The sequence below is a fragment of the Dromiciops gliroides genome, chromosome 1 (assembly GCF_019393635.1).
Source record: "Dromiciops gliroides isolate mDroGli1 chromosome 1, mDroGli1.pri, whole genome shotgun sequence".
Taxonomy (NCBI): Eukaryota; Metazoa; Chordata; class Mammalia; order Microbiotheria; family Microbiotheriidae; genus Dromiciops; species Dromiciops gliroides.
In genome coordinates, this window is record NC_057861.1 from 709,262,277 (window position 1) to 709,278,048 (window position 15,772).

Consider the following 15,772-nt stretch of genomic DNA (forward strand, 5'->3'; position numbering starts at 1 on the left):
CACAGAAGTATTCAGTGACAGTGACTAAGACGACCTTTCCAGGAGTAGTTTAGTTTTCCTGGGATTCTTTAAAGATTAAAATCCTCTAAAATTTGAAAGGAAGAGGAATGGAGTGATATCAGGTACTATTACAAGGATGGGGGAGCTCTTTTGGGATGAGAAATCTGATTGTTGGCTTCCTCTCACAATCTGTAGGTAACCACCCCCCATTAGGGACCCTGGCACTGCCAATGAAGGGGTAGGCCACCAAAGTGGGGTGTGCTCAAGGCAGGACCAAGGGGAAAGGAAAAGGTATTCCCATAGCCTGGGGTGGAGCAGGGGCAGCGGGACACCAAGGAGGCCTTGTAGCCAGGGCCCCATTTTCTGTCCTACCAAAATGGGTCTGAAGAGGAGGATTAGGGCACATTTGTCTCTGTCTGCGTTTCCACTTGTGCATTTATTATTATTGCTTCGGATAGAGTTGAAAAGGCGGACGAACACACTATTACAAAGAGCAAGGCAGGAAGATACAGAAAAATAAAAGATATTACAGTGTAAGCACATTTTTTTTTCCAAAACCAAATGTTTTCCAAAGTTTCCCACGAAGCATCAACAGCTCTTTGAAACTGGTCTGTGATCATTGGAATCTGTATAGAGAACTTTACACTATTGATTATAAAAAATATACATACAATATTTATGAAAGTGTGGCGACCAGCAAAAGGTCAAAGAGAGAGAGCCACTTAATTACAAAACTACAGAAACTGTAGCGAAGACGATATTTCCATGGCATTGGGGTAGACAACAGACATTAAATTCTCAGGCGCTCGCGTCAGCCTGGCCCTAGCTTGGGGATCAGTCACTGTCCCTCAAGGAGCCAGGAAGGGGCCCCGAGTGTCCCCTTATACTGAGAGGCCTGGACCCAGGAAGAGTTGGAAGATGGGCTTAAGTGACTGTGACTCTTGGCTTTGTGAGTTGGTGTTTGGAAATAAAAATGAGAGCAGCTTGGTTTCTGGATGGTGGAAGGGTCCATGGCCTACCAATGTCCTCTGGTCCTTAATGAAGCCAAGTCAGTTCCTTAGACAGGCCCTTGGCAAGGATATGGTGGGGGCAGGAAGAATACGGTAGGCCTGAAAACATGCCAGACTGCAGACCCTCTGGGGTTTGGGGAGGCTGATGGGCCTGGTCAGGAAGTTAGCAGCTTTTAGACCTCTCAAAATAATCTGGGAATATCTGAAAGGGGTATGCAAATGTGCACAAAGGGTAAGCACTCGCGCACGCGCGCACACACACACACACACACACACACACACACACACACACACACACACACACACACACAGAAGGCCTAAATCCTTATTATGTTTATTGTTATTTGGGGGAGAAGGAAGGTTGATAGGGGCTGCCAGGATGAAGCTTTTTGCCAAGCAGACATTTCCTGCATGAGCCAAGGTTTCTTCCCATTAACCTCAGGGAGAAACAGATGGCAAGGTCATTGGCTGCAGGATTCAATTGGTTTTTCACTCTCATACCACCATCTCTCGGTCTCATTTCTTGCTCACCTATTACAGGAAAGTGGATCCAGGGTCACAGGGTGTTAGCCAAACTATAGCCTTCCTTAGGGAGAAGTTCCCAACCCTCCCTGGGATGTGCACTGTTAAAATGCAGCACCCGGAGGTTGGGGATAGGGAGGCATACTCAGGCACCCATATCTCTCAGGTGAGGGAGGGGGGGGTAGATAAAGGGGAAGGGAGGGTTGCTCCAAGGGGACATCAGAGCTTCCATTCAAGAGGCAGGAGAGCCCTTCCTCATCCACAGTGGAGCAATCTCCCATCAGCTGTACCAACTTAACTTCCCCAGCCCATAGGGAAAGGTTGAGGCCAGTTCTGTTGGGAGCATAGCAAGGGTGCTACCAATAGTCAAACAAAATCACTCTTCTCTATTCCTTAGCCTTCATGTATTTCTCAGCTTCCTGACATCCCGTCACCCAGGAGCCTGGATCATTCGGCCACAGAGCTCAGTGCTGTGCTGGAGAAGACTACATGAATATAGATGGGGAGACAATGTCACTAGGGTCTATGTCACTCCCTTCTTGCTGCATGGTGACTGAAATATGGCCGCCTCAAGGTAGCTCTTTTGGGAAGAAGGGTGGATGAGGCTTGGAGCCATGAATCCCGTGGGCTTCCCCCAGTTAGCACCAGCCACATCTCTCAGGTATCCATGTGACCCTCGTACAGGATAACAGCTTGGGGTCTGTGATCTATGTTCTGTGGGGAGCAGAGTATAATGTATATGGGGATGGGGGGAATGGCGCAATACAGAAAAGAAAATGCCAAGCTTAGACCATGGCTGTTCATGCTGCTGTGGGAGTTGATTTTACCAGTTTGCTGATTGCTATTTTGACCTAGGGCACCTGTGTGGAAAGTTAAGTAGTGTGGGGAGGGGAAGGGAAAGGGAAGAAGCTAGAGTCCAGTTGGATCATTCTGTTCCAAACTAGTAAAGCATGTACATCACAGAGCTTACTTTTGTTGGTTTTGTTTTTTTGAAACCACAAACATTCCAGGACCACACTGTAGGAGTCTGATGAACCAGAGTAAGAGAAAACATAGCCATTGCATAGTAGTAAATGAACAGAGACGGTGAGTTCTTTATTTACAATTGTTGTCTAGATAAAAAAATTCATAAAAACAGATGAATAGACATAAATTATTACCCCCTAATGGGATGGATGGCCAAATGTACCAGGGTAGTGTTTATTGTTGAGCACAAACTCCATGCGACCAGGGACAGAGGGCAGGATGCAGGTGGTATATGGACTGTGGTGAGCTTCAACCAACCAATCATGATCTCCATGAGCCATTTGTTTGGAGCCATTGTTCCCAACAAGAGAAGGCCAAGTGGGAAAGGAGACCAGGATGCGAGACTGAACTTTAGGTATTTACGAAATTGGATATTATTTGACAAACTTTCTCATGGACTCTCGCCCCTCCTCTTCTCAGGGCCTGCCCCTCTACCAGTCCCTCAATCCCACCCAGATTTCTGATTCCTCTTGGAGAGAAGCCCAGTGTAGTATAGGCATCTCAATTTACAGGAGGCCACTGGAGTGGAGAAAATAGTGCCACATGTGAAAGGCTGATCCAAGTCTGCAAAATGGTTCCCTACTGGTTTAATGCTCTTCCCCAGTGAATGTGAGTGTCACTGAAGGAAAGAGGAAGTGGTTGAGAAAGCTTTAGAAAAGGAAAATAACTTACTGCAGTTAAGACAGAGAAACTAAATCATGTTCCAGAACAGACCCATTTCACAGCTGTGCCCTTCCTCATAAGTAGAACGGAGAACATCTCCCCCTTCCACTCCAAATCCAATACATGAAAACTACCATTATAGTCCACATTTGCGATGTGGAAATGGAACCCTGACTAAATTGCCATTCTGAAACATTCAGCAATGTTCTCATTGCCAGTCTGTTTTACAATTGACATGGGAGCCCTGTTCTCACTTCAAAAGGAGAGGGTTTGTTGGCCCTGCTGTCCTATGCACCGGCCCCTTGTACGGGAAGGTTTAGACCAGACTGGGGAGCTGACTGTGGATGGGATACATTATTGTTCCGCCAGCAGTGTTTGGAGATTAGCCACCCCAGCAGGGAAAGGCTCTACCTATTCTTGGCCATCTGCACAAGAGAATGCTCCTTTCTTGGCCAGGATGCAGAGAAGATTTCATCTGTTTGCCAAGTTCTAGGCTCAGAGGTGGGGCCTGACAGATGGTGGGGTGGGTGGGGCCTGCAGGACAAATTAATTTCGCAGGTGAGTCGGAAAGTGCTTTGCTTTTCCCCGACACATCTGACATCACCGACCATGTTATGTATTGAAAATGTCTTTTGCACTGTACAAGTTTATGGAAAAAAGACTGTGCGCTGAAAAGTCTCAAAGCAAACTCTGTATTAAATACAAAAGTTCTTTATGAAAAAGAGCCGTGGCCCACAAAGTGCTTAGCATTCAAGTGGCTGGCGTAGCAATTCAAGAAGCTCCGAGTAAGCTGATTATTAGTGCTGATAACCATCCTGGGGAAAAAAGGAAAGAACTACAAAAAACTCTTCTCACCTGTGATACTGTAGGCTTTCAGAAAGGCTTCCCTTTTAGGAAGGCAGGACACACTGTTAAATGGCTACAGTATATGTTGTGATTACAGGAAGACAAGCTTTGTTTAAAAATCACACAGAGCACATTTTTCAATATACATATCATAAAGTTCATTCAAATCTGAATAGTGCAGGGTGGTGGGGAACGGATAGCTTTCTTCCAAAATTAAAAAAAAAAGAGAGAGAAAGAAAGAAAAGCAGCAAGCTGTAGTGATTCTCATTCAAAATGCCAACAGCTCATAAGCTGCGAATGATAAGAAAATCAATTTCTAAGTGACTAACTGGAAAAAAAAATCAACGCAATAGAGTTTCACAATATTTCAACACTACCTTGATCTCCATATAAAGCCAAATATAACTTATTTTTAAATGCTCTCAATAAACTCAAGGGAGTTTCATAAAAAGGAGGGTATTCAAAAAAAATATTCCTCAGAAGCCATCCTAATATAATGGCTACTGAGGTGGCCTCTGGCCAGTGAGGGGCATACTGAAACCGTGCTGAGCAATTTAGTTATTTATTTATTATTTATTTTGTACAAAAAAATAAACCTGATTGTTGCACATGGTGTTGTTGTTGTTGTTTTTCCCCCAACAGAGTCAAGCTTCCAGTCCCATGACCCCATGTCTATGGAGCAACATTCCTACATCCAATATGTTATATTTTGGCTTCTTTTTGTCATTCACCAGCAGGAGCTACATTACTGAACCAAAAAAAAAAAAAAAAAGAGCAGGCAAAAAAATTAGAGCCGAGCTGTCATAAAACATCGAGGATGCAATCTGAGAGGAGTATCTGATGAGCTGAGTAGTCCTTATACCCTCTCAGCAGGAAGTGTTCTTAACCCTACAAATAGTGAAGGACGTTTATCTACAGGTTTGTAAACAAATTACATTCTTCTTTTAAGACATAAATAAGTTAAAATAGAGCAATTTAAGCAAAAACAAGGCAACATGCCAGCAAAAAAACTTTATATATCCATGTATATAGATATACATATATATCTACCTATCTATATGGACGTATACATTCTCGATAAGGTATACGTTGATATAGATACAAAGAAATGGATATAATCTCATTAGTGTCTATGAAGTTCTTCTGTCCCATTGGTATAACCTTACTGTGCAAGTTAAGCTTCTGCAACTTCAAAAAGTTATTTAAATTAATCTCTACAACTGAGACCATGCCACACAAGCAGTTCAAAAAACTCACAGACCAGTGAATTGGATAAATAAGCCTCAGAAAGGAGTCTTTTTTTTTTCAGTTCCTGCCTAAGGAAAAAAAAATAATAATAAACAAGAGAAGAACCGGAAGTGTACAGTACGTCCATGCAGGAAGGTGGTGGGTGGGTTTGGTCTGTGTTTGGGCGGGAGCAAGAAAGGGCACGCCAGGCAATTGCTCACTCCCAAGAACCCACATCAGGGATCCCGTCACTTGCCTCAAAGGGACAAAGAGCTCAAACAGCTTCTCAGCCAGAGAGAGGTTCTATTGGGTGGAGATATATTTCTCTCCCATTTTGTCTATTTTTGTTTTCTTGGTGCTGTTTCATGGTTGAGTTTTCTGGGTTGGTTCGTTCTGAGTTGGTGGTGGCGATGGGTTTTTTTTAAATTATTATTATTTGTTTGCTTTTTATGTATTTTTTTGTTTTGTATATTTTGTTTTGTTTTGTTTTGTTTTGTTTTGTTTGAGATGTGAATGTTTCCCGCTAAAGCGATGTCTCCAGGCTGTGTATAGGACTCCCTGGGCTCGAAGAGGTAGCTGATTTGCTCGTGTCAGTGGTCAGATTGATCCCGCTATCGATTGCACTGTTGTTCTTGTTCAATGACGATGGCGGGCTCGAATTTTGCTTGAGAGCGGCATCTTCTTCCAGGTCGGTGTCATCAATGAGGGGGATGTGGGGCTGCGAGTCTTCTATCCTAAATTCAGGATGAGTCATGAAGTTATGGATGGAGGTTCTAGATTCAGGTTTTTCTAAACCTTCATAGAGAGAGCTACGGAATGCCTTCACGACGCGGATCTGGAAGGGAAACATTGGAAAATGGGTCAGAAGCACCAAACTCCCAAGACAGCTTAGGGTAGGGGAAATGGTTTAACAGGCTGAGGGGGGCCTTTGAAGGAGCAGAGCAGAAGGGGTTAGGGCACAGCAGATGGCTGGAATCCAGTCGCTGAATGTTAGGTGCATCAATGGGATGCGGTGGAAGGAATGGGCTCGAGTTTTGTGCATTCACTTGGGGGTTGTGTGTGTGTGCACATGTGTGCAAACATATGTAACTGCAACATCAGAATAGTTCGAGTCGCAAACCATCAAAGAGCTGATGGGAAGCAGGAGTTAAAGAAAGCATAAGTCCACTCAGGTGGGTGCCCATACCTAGTAGTAAAAGACCAAGCTGTGTTAATTTCAATGCACAGGTCGAAACCATGCATGGGGCTGGGAGGGGGCAGGTTCAGATGTGAGTAAAATAGGGTAGGCTTAAGAAAATAAACCAAACCTTTTTTTTAAAAGTAAATAAATAAATAAATAAACAAACCAAACATTGTTTTAAAAGAAACTCTACGACATAGAACACATCACACTCCACACACAGAAAAGAACAAAATATTGAGACAGTCAGATGGGCCAAGATGAGAGACAACACACAAGAGCCAAACTAAGAACAAATGAACAAACAAACAAAAAACCCCAAACCCAAACCAGACGTAAAGAGTTTTCCAAGAAGAAAACCAGAGGCAGCCAGAAGCATGGGGGTGCCAAGCAGACAACGTTCAGGGGAAGAATCATGCCACAGCAGAAGGGAGGTTGGTTATCACACAGACACACAGAACTGCCACACCAATGCTACGCTTGGAAGCCTAGACAATGTGAACAGAGATTGGTCTGTTTCCAACTTGGTCTTTGCCTTCATGCATTTGGGAGGTAAACACTCGAGTATAGACTCAACATTCTGGCCTTTCATTTCAACTTGCTTTGTAATCATTTATTTGCTTCCTTTTTTTTTTTTTTTTGGGCCAAATCCTCCTTTACCCAGCCCCAAGATATCATTCTGGGGATTGCATAGGACTGAGGCACATTCTTTCAATTTGGGTGTCTCAAATCTGAACTCTGCTCATCAAGTTAATTTTTTTAAATTTTAATTTGATCTATTGTTTACATCATCACTGTATTTCTTTGTTTCGTTAAGGTAAGTGCTCAAGTTATCTGTGAGTCAGACTCTTCCAACAGGTCAGTTTCTCTCGGGTTAATAAAAATCAGGTCTTTGGGGAAGTAGCATCAACTCTTTTTTGGTCATGAAATGGACAGTTCAGGGCCAAGTTAAGTCATAGGTATGAATGGATCAAAGGGGGTGGTGGAGGTACCTAGGATGAACTTTCCTTCCCTTGTAATTTGGCTAGAGGGGACAACCTTAATTCCTTGATTCCGGGACTGGGTGTGAACCAAAACAATCAGACTATTAGAGCAGGGAAGGGACAATGGAAACCAATTAGGCCAAGCCCTTCTGCTAATGATTTGCCTAAAATCACACAGCTTGTTAATGACGGAGCTGGGACTGGAATCCAAGTCTCTTTCCTGAGTCTATCTTTCCACCATGTTATGATGGCTTTTAGGGATAATAAGCCAGGGAACTGAATCTTAAAGAATGAATATTGTTTCTGTGCATCTTATATCAAGGAGAATAACAGGAGTGGACCATATCTAAATTATCTTTCCATATTATATGTGTGTATGTGTGTGTATACATACTAATGTTCCTCTCTTGTCAAGATCTCCAGAGTTCTTTCTAGAAAGAGCACACAGCACACAGATCTACCCATAGCAAATCTAGTCTCTAAGCAGGGAAATCAGTCTCAGACACCTAATAGTTGTGTGACCCTCAGCAAGCCACTTAATCTCTATTTACCTTAACTATAAAATGGGGATAATAATAGCACCCACTTCCCAGGGTTGTAGTAAGGATCAAAGTGAGATAATATTTGTAAAGTACTTAGCACAGTGCCTAGAACATAGTAGGTACTATATAAATACAAGCTTTTATTATTATCATTGAGCCATCAATCCCAAATTATTCCCTGTATGAACTCACATTTATAGAAGCACATTATAGCTTATGAAGCACTTTCCTTACAAGAATTTTATGGGATGATGCAAATGTTATCTCCATTTAATAATAATAAATCATAATAGCATTTATATAGTTCTTTAAGATATGCAAAGTATTTTGCCTACATTGTCTCATTTGATCCTTATAACAGCTCTGAGAAATGGTTATTTCCTCATTTTACCAATGGGGAAACTGAGGCTGAGAAGTTAAGTGATTGTCAAGGGTCTCACAGCTAGAAAAGTGTCAGAGGCAGGATTCTAACTCAGGTTCTCCTGACTCTTGCTATGTTACCTAGTTGCGAGAAGAAAACTCAGTCTCAGAGAAATGAGACCTACTCATGATCCAAAGGTTTATCAGCAGTGTAATTTTAACTTGAACCCAGAATTTCTGACTCTAAGGTCAGTGTCCTTTCTATAGCACTGTGAAGATCAAATCAAATCAAATCAATCCATCAATAAATCATTCAACAAGTACCCATTAGACACTTGTTACTGGTCAGGCACTCCATTATAACTTTGGGCAAGTTCCTTCCATTTTCTCTGGGTCTCACTTTCTTTTTCTGTACAATTAGAGGGCTAGACTGGATGATTCCTAATGATGATAGTCCTAGGAGTGGTTGTTTTGGTGGAGTGGGGAGGAAAGGTAGCACTCCCTTTTGGGGAAATGCTGTCATTATCTGTTTCACTAAGACTGCTTTGTGTCTTGATATGATGGAGGCTTTAAAAAAGCCTTTTTTCCCCACCATCAAATCAAGGTCAAAAACAGCCCACCCAAGATCACAAAGTGATTGAAGAGTTCATGCAGGGGAGATAGGGTTATTGGTGCCAAGTCTTTGGGATCTCTTACTCATGTTGTTTTTTAGACTTGATGGCAGTGTAGAAAGATAAGGGTCCCCCACACAGCCACCAAAAAAAAAGGGGCAAAAGTGTTGAATTGTTTCAATGGGAGCCCTGGATGGAGGCATGGGAATAGACGAGATGATACTTTCAGGTGGAGATTAAGTGGTTCTAATTAAAATATAATAAAGACTTATTTATTGGCCACCAAAGGACTCTGAGCTCTTCTATACAAGTAAATTTTCTAGCTAACTAGAAGGTTAAATTTTTAACTTCTAAAACTTTGCTTCAAACTGCTTTTGATAACTTTTGCATCCCCAACTTCTTAAGCACTATTTTAATCTTTCCTCAATACCCCAGTCATTAGGCCATATAGATTATTCTATCCTACAATAATATGTAGTCTACTTCTGTGTCTGCTTTTTCAATATTTGATCTCTTTTACTATTAGCTATCATGTCTCATTGTGGACCCCCTTTTAGTTTTGCTAATCTGATGTAAAAAGGAAAAACAGATAATGAAATGTGTCAGAATTGAGTTGTCATTTTTCAGTCATTTGTGTATGACTCTCCATGATCCCATTTGGGTTTTTCTTGACTAGAATTGTGTGCTGAGTAAGGATGAAAAGTTTTTGAAGGGGTTAGTTTTCATGTCAGGACTTGGTTAGGGCTTCTGCCTTTTAGATTTGTAGTTACGATTCAGAGCTTGGAGAGTACCCAGGAATCTGACTTCAGGATAACTAGATGCTATACAACTAACTTGAAGAAAAAAATCCTCTTGTAACCTGCCTGTTCTACTAAAGGAATTGAGTAGACATGGCATTTTCTGACTCTAACCCTTTGCTAGGTAATTGTGAGGTTAAGGGCCAGAGCTCCCATCCCTGTGGGCTCCCTATGAACTATGGAAAGTTTGGCCTGGTCTGCAACTGACAAAGCTGGCTGGCAGATGGGAAGGGGATGGGGAACACACACAATGAGATGCAGGTCCCTCCTTCCACAGGGATGGAGACAACAGAAAGAATGAACTGCTCTGGACAAGACTATGGGGACAAGACTTTAGGAGCATCCTGCCACGCTGGCTCAAGTCTCCACTTCTGTCTTCTCCAAGGCTGTAATGAAAAAAAAATATGGGAGGAAAAAAGGGGAAAAAACCTTTCCATCTCCCTCCCACATGCTGAAAGTCAGATTTAAATTTAAAATATATGGATATTGCATGGGTTGTGGGGCTAGGGGGCAGGTGAAAACAGAAGAGAAATTTCAGGGCTTTCTAATTTTCCTTTGCTCATCCGGAGAAATTAAGGTGAGACTCAAACCCTTTCGTCTGCAGTGAAATACATCAGGCCTCTTCCAGGCTCAACAGGGAGCGTTTGAGATTATACTCGAATGTTTACCCGGCTTCAAGGAAGCCAAGTGTCTTGGGATTGGTTCACATTCATGTCAGGCTCAAGTTAAAGACTCACAACCTCTTTTAATTTCACTCTCTCTTGCTGAACTCTCAGTCCAGGGTTCTCTAGCCCTCTAGGGAAACAAACACATTGAATATTCAGACAGTAGAGAGGAGGAGGGCACTGCAAAAGCAAGTCATTTTTCACGCTAGCGAAAGATCCATAAGTGATTAGTACCAAAACGCAAACAAGAGGTCCAATTTTTATTGTATTTTATTTTTTCCCAAGAGATGCCAACTCTTTGCCCTAACTACACTCTGTATCAGGAATCTTACTGGGGAGAAGGAAGTACGTGGGATTCTTATCTATTTGGTGGGTTGGGGCTTTCAGGAAGGTAACTGAGTGCTGTGTAGCAGAGTTTCCTTGTGCTAGTTTCTAACTTGGGGTATTCCACGGGACAATCAGAAAGAATATGATTAGACAGCTATAAAGTGATAGGATTTTTTTTTTTAAAGCACGCTACAGCCATGGTTGGTGATATAGAGAAGGCTTATCTTAAGATATAAAAGAGGCTAATTTTAGCATTTAAAATGAATAAACAAACATGAGGTGTTTTCTTCTTTCTTTTTCTTTCTTTTTTTTTTGGGGGGGGGGAAGAGGGGCATTAATCATCTTGAATGAAAGAAGGAAGTTCACAATTCTATTCTGCCTTCCCATCAGGAAAATTCTCCTTTCAAGGAGATGGGGGTCTGGAAGAGATTGAACGATCCTGGTGTGTTTTCTGCATCTTTTTCTACCTAGGAGGGCAGAACCAGCCTGCATAAGTGTGGGCTTCTATACGTGGCCCTCTATCCCAAATGGGGAGTTGGAAGGGGGCAAAAACCACACCCATGTACAGCTTATCGAACTGCCTTGCATCAGGATCCACCAGGAAAGTGATTAAGATGGGGATGACTCACCCTTCAAGGCTTACAATAAAGGCTCCTGCCTGGCCAAATGGTCCTGCAGATGACAAATGTGAATCTTGCTTTTATCATTGAGGTCATCAATGGAGAGGAGAGGAGATTTTGAGCTAGAAAGGACCAGCTTAGAAACCAACTTCCTCATTTTATAAATGAGGGCATGGAGGCCCAAAGAGTTTCAGTGACTTGTCTAGATCACACAACTGGTAATGTCTGTGGAAACATTTGAATTTGGAGTTCCCTAACTCAGAGTGTGACTATCTACTAGACCACTCTGCCAGGCACCCCCTCCCTCAACAGTAGTTTCTGGGGAAGTAGTGAATTATGACATCAGGAAAGTACAGTACCAGGACCTCCTAGGCATTTGGGAACAAACATCCCATGAATCTGAACATAGATAACAAAGCTTTCGTGAATATCATCAACTTTCAATTATCCAAGGTAAGAGAAGGGAGCAAGGGCACAGATAAGTTTCAACTATTTGGCTCTGTAATGCAAATATGTTTGGGTATAAACCTTGTCTGATGTGAAAATTTATATTAATGAGGCCACATTTGGAAAGACTCAGCTCAGAAGTTGGAAGGTGCTGTCCCCCTTCTTCCTGCTCTTATCCTTGGTCACTAATCTAGGATCTGGATGTGTGACAGCATCACCTTTCAGGAAGGGATAGCATCACCTCTCAGGAAAACACCAGTCAAAGCAGAGTTGTTCTTTCTCTTCCTAAACTTTCGGTCCATTTGCCTCACACCTTCCCTAGGGATGAGGGGACATACTTAAAGTTTTTGATTTAAAAGTTGTCCTTGAGGAATTCACAGGCCATGATCAGAGTAGAGAAAGCAAAAAAATGCTCATCTAAGTGAAGTAGCAGATATTATTGAATTCAAGAAGAAAAGTGTAGAAATATTGGTGACTTGTGCGACTTGTTGGAACAACTAGCATACAGAAGACTGGATTTTGAGTCAGAACTGCATTGAAACCATGCTTTATCACTTACTACTTGTGTGACCTTGGCAAGTCACTTCCTCTTCTGGGTCTCAGTTTCTTCATCTATAAAATGAAATGGTCAGACTAGAGGATCTCAAAGGTTCCTTTCAGTTCTAAATCTAAAACATTCTGGTCCTATGAAATAGTACCTGGGCTGAATGACTATCAGATTACCAATTCAATCTACATTCATAAGAAGGATCAAAGAAGGACCCCTGGGAAACTATAGACCAGTGAGCCTCATTTTCATACCAATCAGGATGGTAGGGTTCTCTAATAAAGGGTAAGACCCCTGAACATTCAAGCAAATAAAACTCATTTGTCAGAAAAACAAAAGGGGGTCTCTTGTAAAGGGCAATGACTCTTTCTAATTGATTAGAGTTGTTTGAAGGGAATAATACAGATTAACAAAAGGGAAATCACTGTACTTATAATCCTTGAATAAAGTTCCAACCAAAACCAGGACTCATTCTGGAATCAGGGAGATAAGTTTTTCATGGGAAGAAAGGCTAGGACATTTCTTGAGCTGGAGAATCATAAGCAGTAGAGTTTCCATGGGTCTGGTCATGTTTAATATACATAAATGGTTTTGGAGGAGGGAGGAAGCCTGCACAGTGAAATACTCGGGTTAATGTTGGACAGTGGTCGTCTCTTTTAGGGAGAAGACGGCAAGATGATGGGAACAACCTGAAGGAAGATTTTTCATAGATTATTAAGGAGCCATAGGATCATAGGCTTTGAGCTGGAAGGGACCTTTGAGGCCTAAGGCCTGAGGCCTGCATTCTATGTGTGACTCATCTCAGTGTGTCAGAGCCCACCAAGAAGGAGGTTGGGATAGTGGATCCTCTCACCCTATAGGGATTACAAGAAAAGCTCCAAACCAGCCTGGATATCCTGTAGGTGAAAAAGATGGGTCTTGCCTCACTATTGGTATGACTGGTAGGTTAATAGCTGGAAGGGACCTTGGTGGACATCAAACCCAACCCCCTCATTTTACAGATGAGGAAACTGAGGCCCAGGAAAGGTAAGAGGTTTACCCAGTATCACAGCCACTAAGTACCTGAGGTAGGATTTGAACTCAGGTCTTCTGATTCTATACTGAGTCCTCTATTCACTGTGCCACCCAGAGGAATGTTTGAGGTTGTACAGCTAACAAGGCATGTCAGACAGATTGAAAGTAGGAAAAAATATTTCAAGCTTCACTTACAGGACAGTGCATCAAGAGCTAGTGGCTACAGATTGGCAGAGAGTTGGAAATTATGGTACACTATTTTCAGAATACGTTGAGGCATTTATATTCCTATGGCCCCAAAACCCAACCAAGTCATCAGGAAAGGGAATGGGAAGAATAAGGAGGATGACATCCATGCCCTTATTGTGTACCATGGTACAGACCACCTGGGATTGTAGGTGCATTTATCTCAAGAAAGTTTGAACAGAGCATGTCAATATCCAAGAAAAGTCAAAAAATTGGATGAGATGATGAAACAGTTGCCATAGGAGGCTGTGCTTTTAAAAAAAACAGGCTTTTAAAGCCAATACTGATGGAGATGGGGATGGGATCAAAATCAGTATCATCGTTGGATATGGAAATAAGGACCCATTTCACTTAATTCAGAAGATGTCTAGATCAAGTAGACAGAAAAGTACTAGAAGACAGAATATGTACAAAGTTTAAAGAAATATTGAATAAATTTATAGATGACTCATCCATGAAGGGTTATTACAGGAAGCTGGAATGTGGACTTCTATAACCTGGAGATTGTCCATGAGGGGCTCACAAAGTCTGATCAAAGTAGAAATGGTAAAAGTGCTCATTCAAGGGGAGTGATATTGTTATCATCAATATAAATAATAATTACAATATTAGTATCATAGGAGACATTATTGAAATCAAGAAGTTGATACCAGGGATGATGATCATATCCCTGGGTACCCCTGTCAGAGATCAAATCTTGGGATGGAAGGGGCCATAGGATAGACCTAGGTGCAGGGAAGAGGAAGATTTCTTATGTTCTTAAGACTACCTCAGTGGTTTTGGCCTTCAAATGTCCTGATATTCTTAAAAGTCTTTGGGAATGGACATATTTCTGATGCTTGAAAAATATTTTTAAATACCCTGACACCTCCAGCAACCCTTTCTCTGGGGCCTCCTGTGTAAAGAGGTAGAGTTGGCCAGAATGCTATATCTTTAAGGTTCTTTCAAACTCAGATGGGTTCCTCTCTGAAGTAGCACTGTCTTCATTGAACAAAGGGCCTCATACTATGAGACCAGTACCATCTGGGAGGATAAAGTGTCCAGGTTCTGGATTCTAATTCTGACAATAAGGGTAGAAGATTGGCAATAATTTACAGAGGACTCTATTGACCTCACATTTTTTATGGGCAGTAGAGATGAGGACCAGAGGTTGTAGGCACCAAGGTAAACCAAGTCAATCCCACTACCAAAGCTAGACCACCAGTTCACCAAGCTTGACTCTCTGACGTTGTCTGTGTGAATCTTAAACAACATATTAGAATCTATTTCCCTGCAAGAACATTGCACCCTTAGAAGGAAAAGAAGCACAATGAGGGTGTTTCTTTTCCTTCTCTTCCTTTTTCTTTTCCTTCTTAGTGATACTTAATGAGGATTTTGAGGATCATCACTGACTGACCAGATCTTTGACCCTATCTTCAAATTGAAGATAAGGCATTCAGTTGGGCCATAGGGACCTTCTAGTTAGAGACCAACAAGCTTCTGGGACCTGGCCCGAACCACAGCTCAGTGACTTGAGGGAAACCAATCTCTGCCCAAAGCCAATTCAAGGAAGGGATTGGGAATTGGAATTTCAGAAATATGTTCTATTTCTCTTACTGGCAGAGTGAATTCCACTTCATCCCCAGGGATAGGACAGTAAGAAATAGTGCTTGGGTCCAGGACTGGATGGCCCCCATGACCAACTACATCCCTTGTAGCTGGTTACGATCCCCTGGCTATAAGTTCTGTCCATCAACTGCATCTTATTGACTGACTGAAATCCTTCTTATGGTCTACGACCACCTGACTGAATGCTGTCTCTGGACTGAGCTTCCCAACCATCTAAGGAACCCTGCCCACCCACCAACCCACCCGCTTGCCCACTGAGAGAGTTGGCATCTCTGGCAATTGGAGGCATTAAGAATTCACACTCACGCCCAGCTGCAGCAGGAGGTGTGCTGGTAGGAGAGGAAAGAACATTGGATAACGATACGTGGCTAGGGCTAGAAAGATTGGTTACATCCTGGCTCTGGCTTGTGACGGAGGACTGTCTCCTGAGAGCCCCCTGAAAGGAAGCGCCACTCTTGAAAGTATTGACTACTTCAATCTGCAACGGAGGAGAGAACGAGACAAGTTGCGAAAAGGGTGGACACAACAGCT

At 42.3% G+C, this 15,772-nt stretch overlaps 1 protein-coding gene across 11 annotated transcripts in view; it reads right to left on the reverse strand.

Annotated features, from left to right (window-relative positions):
* Positions 1-415: 415 nt before the first annotated feature.
* ATP2B2 (ATPase plasma membrane Ca2+ transporting 2) overlaps positions 416-15,772 on the reverse strand; it is a 696,441-nt gene continuing 681,084 nt past the window's right edge. For 7 of the 11 annotated variants that reach the window (XM_043971621.1, XM_043971614.1, XM_043971655.1 and 4 more), the window contains one exon: positions 416-6,129. In XM_043971621.1, coding sequence (XP_043827556.1) covers positions 5,818-6,129 — 312 coding nt within the window. In that variant the 3' untranslated portion in view covers positions 416-5,817. Of the gene's footprint in view, positions 6,130-10,507; positions 10,563-15,547; positions 15,720-15,772 lie in introns of all 11 variants that reach the window. The other 4 variants (XM_043971672.1, XM_043971687.1, XM_043971693.1 and 1 more) reach the window with 3 other exon arrangements.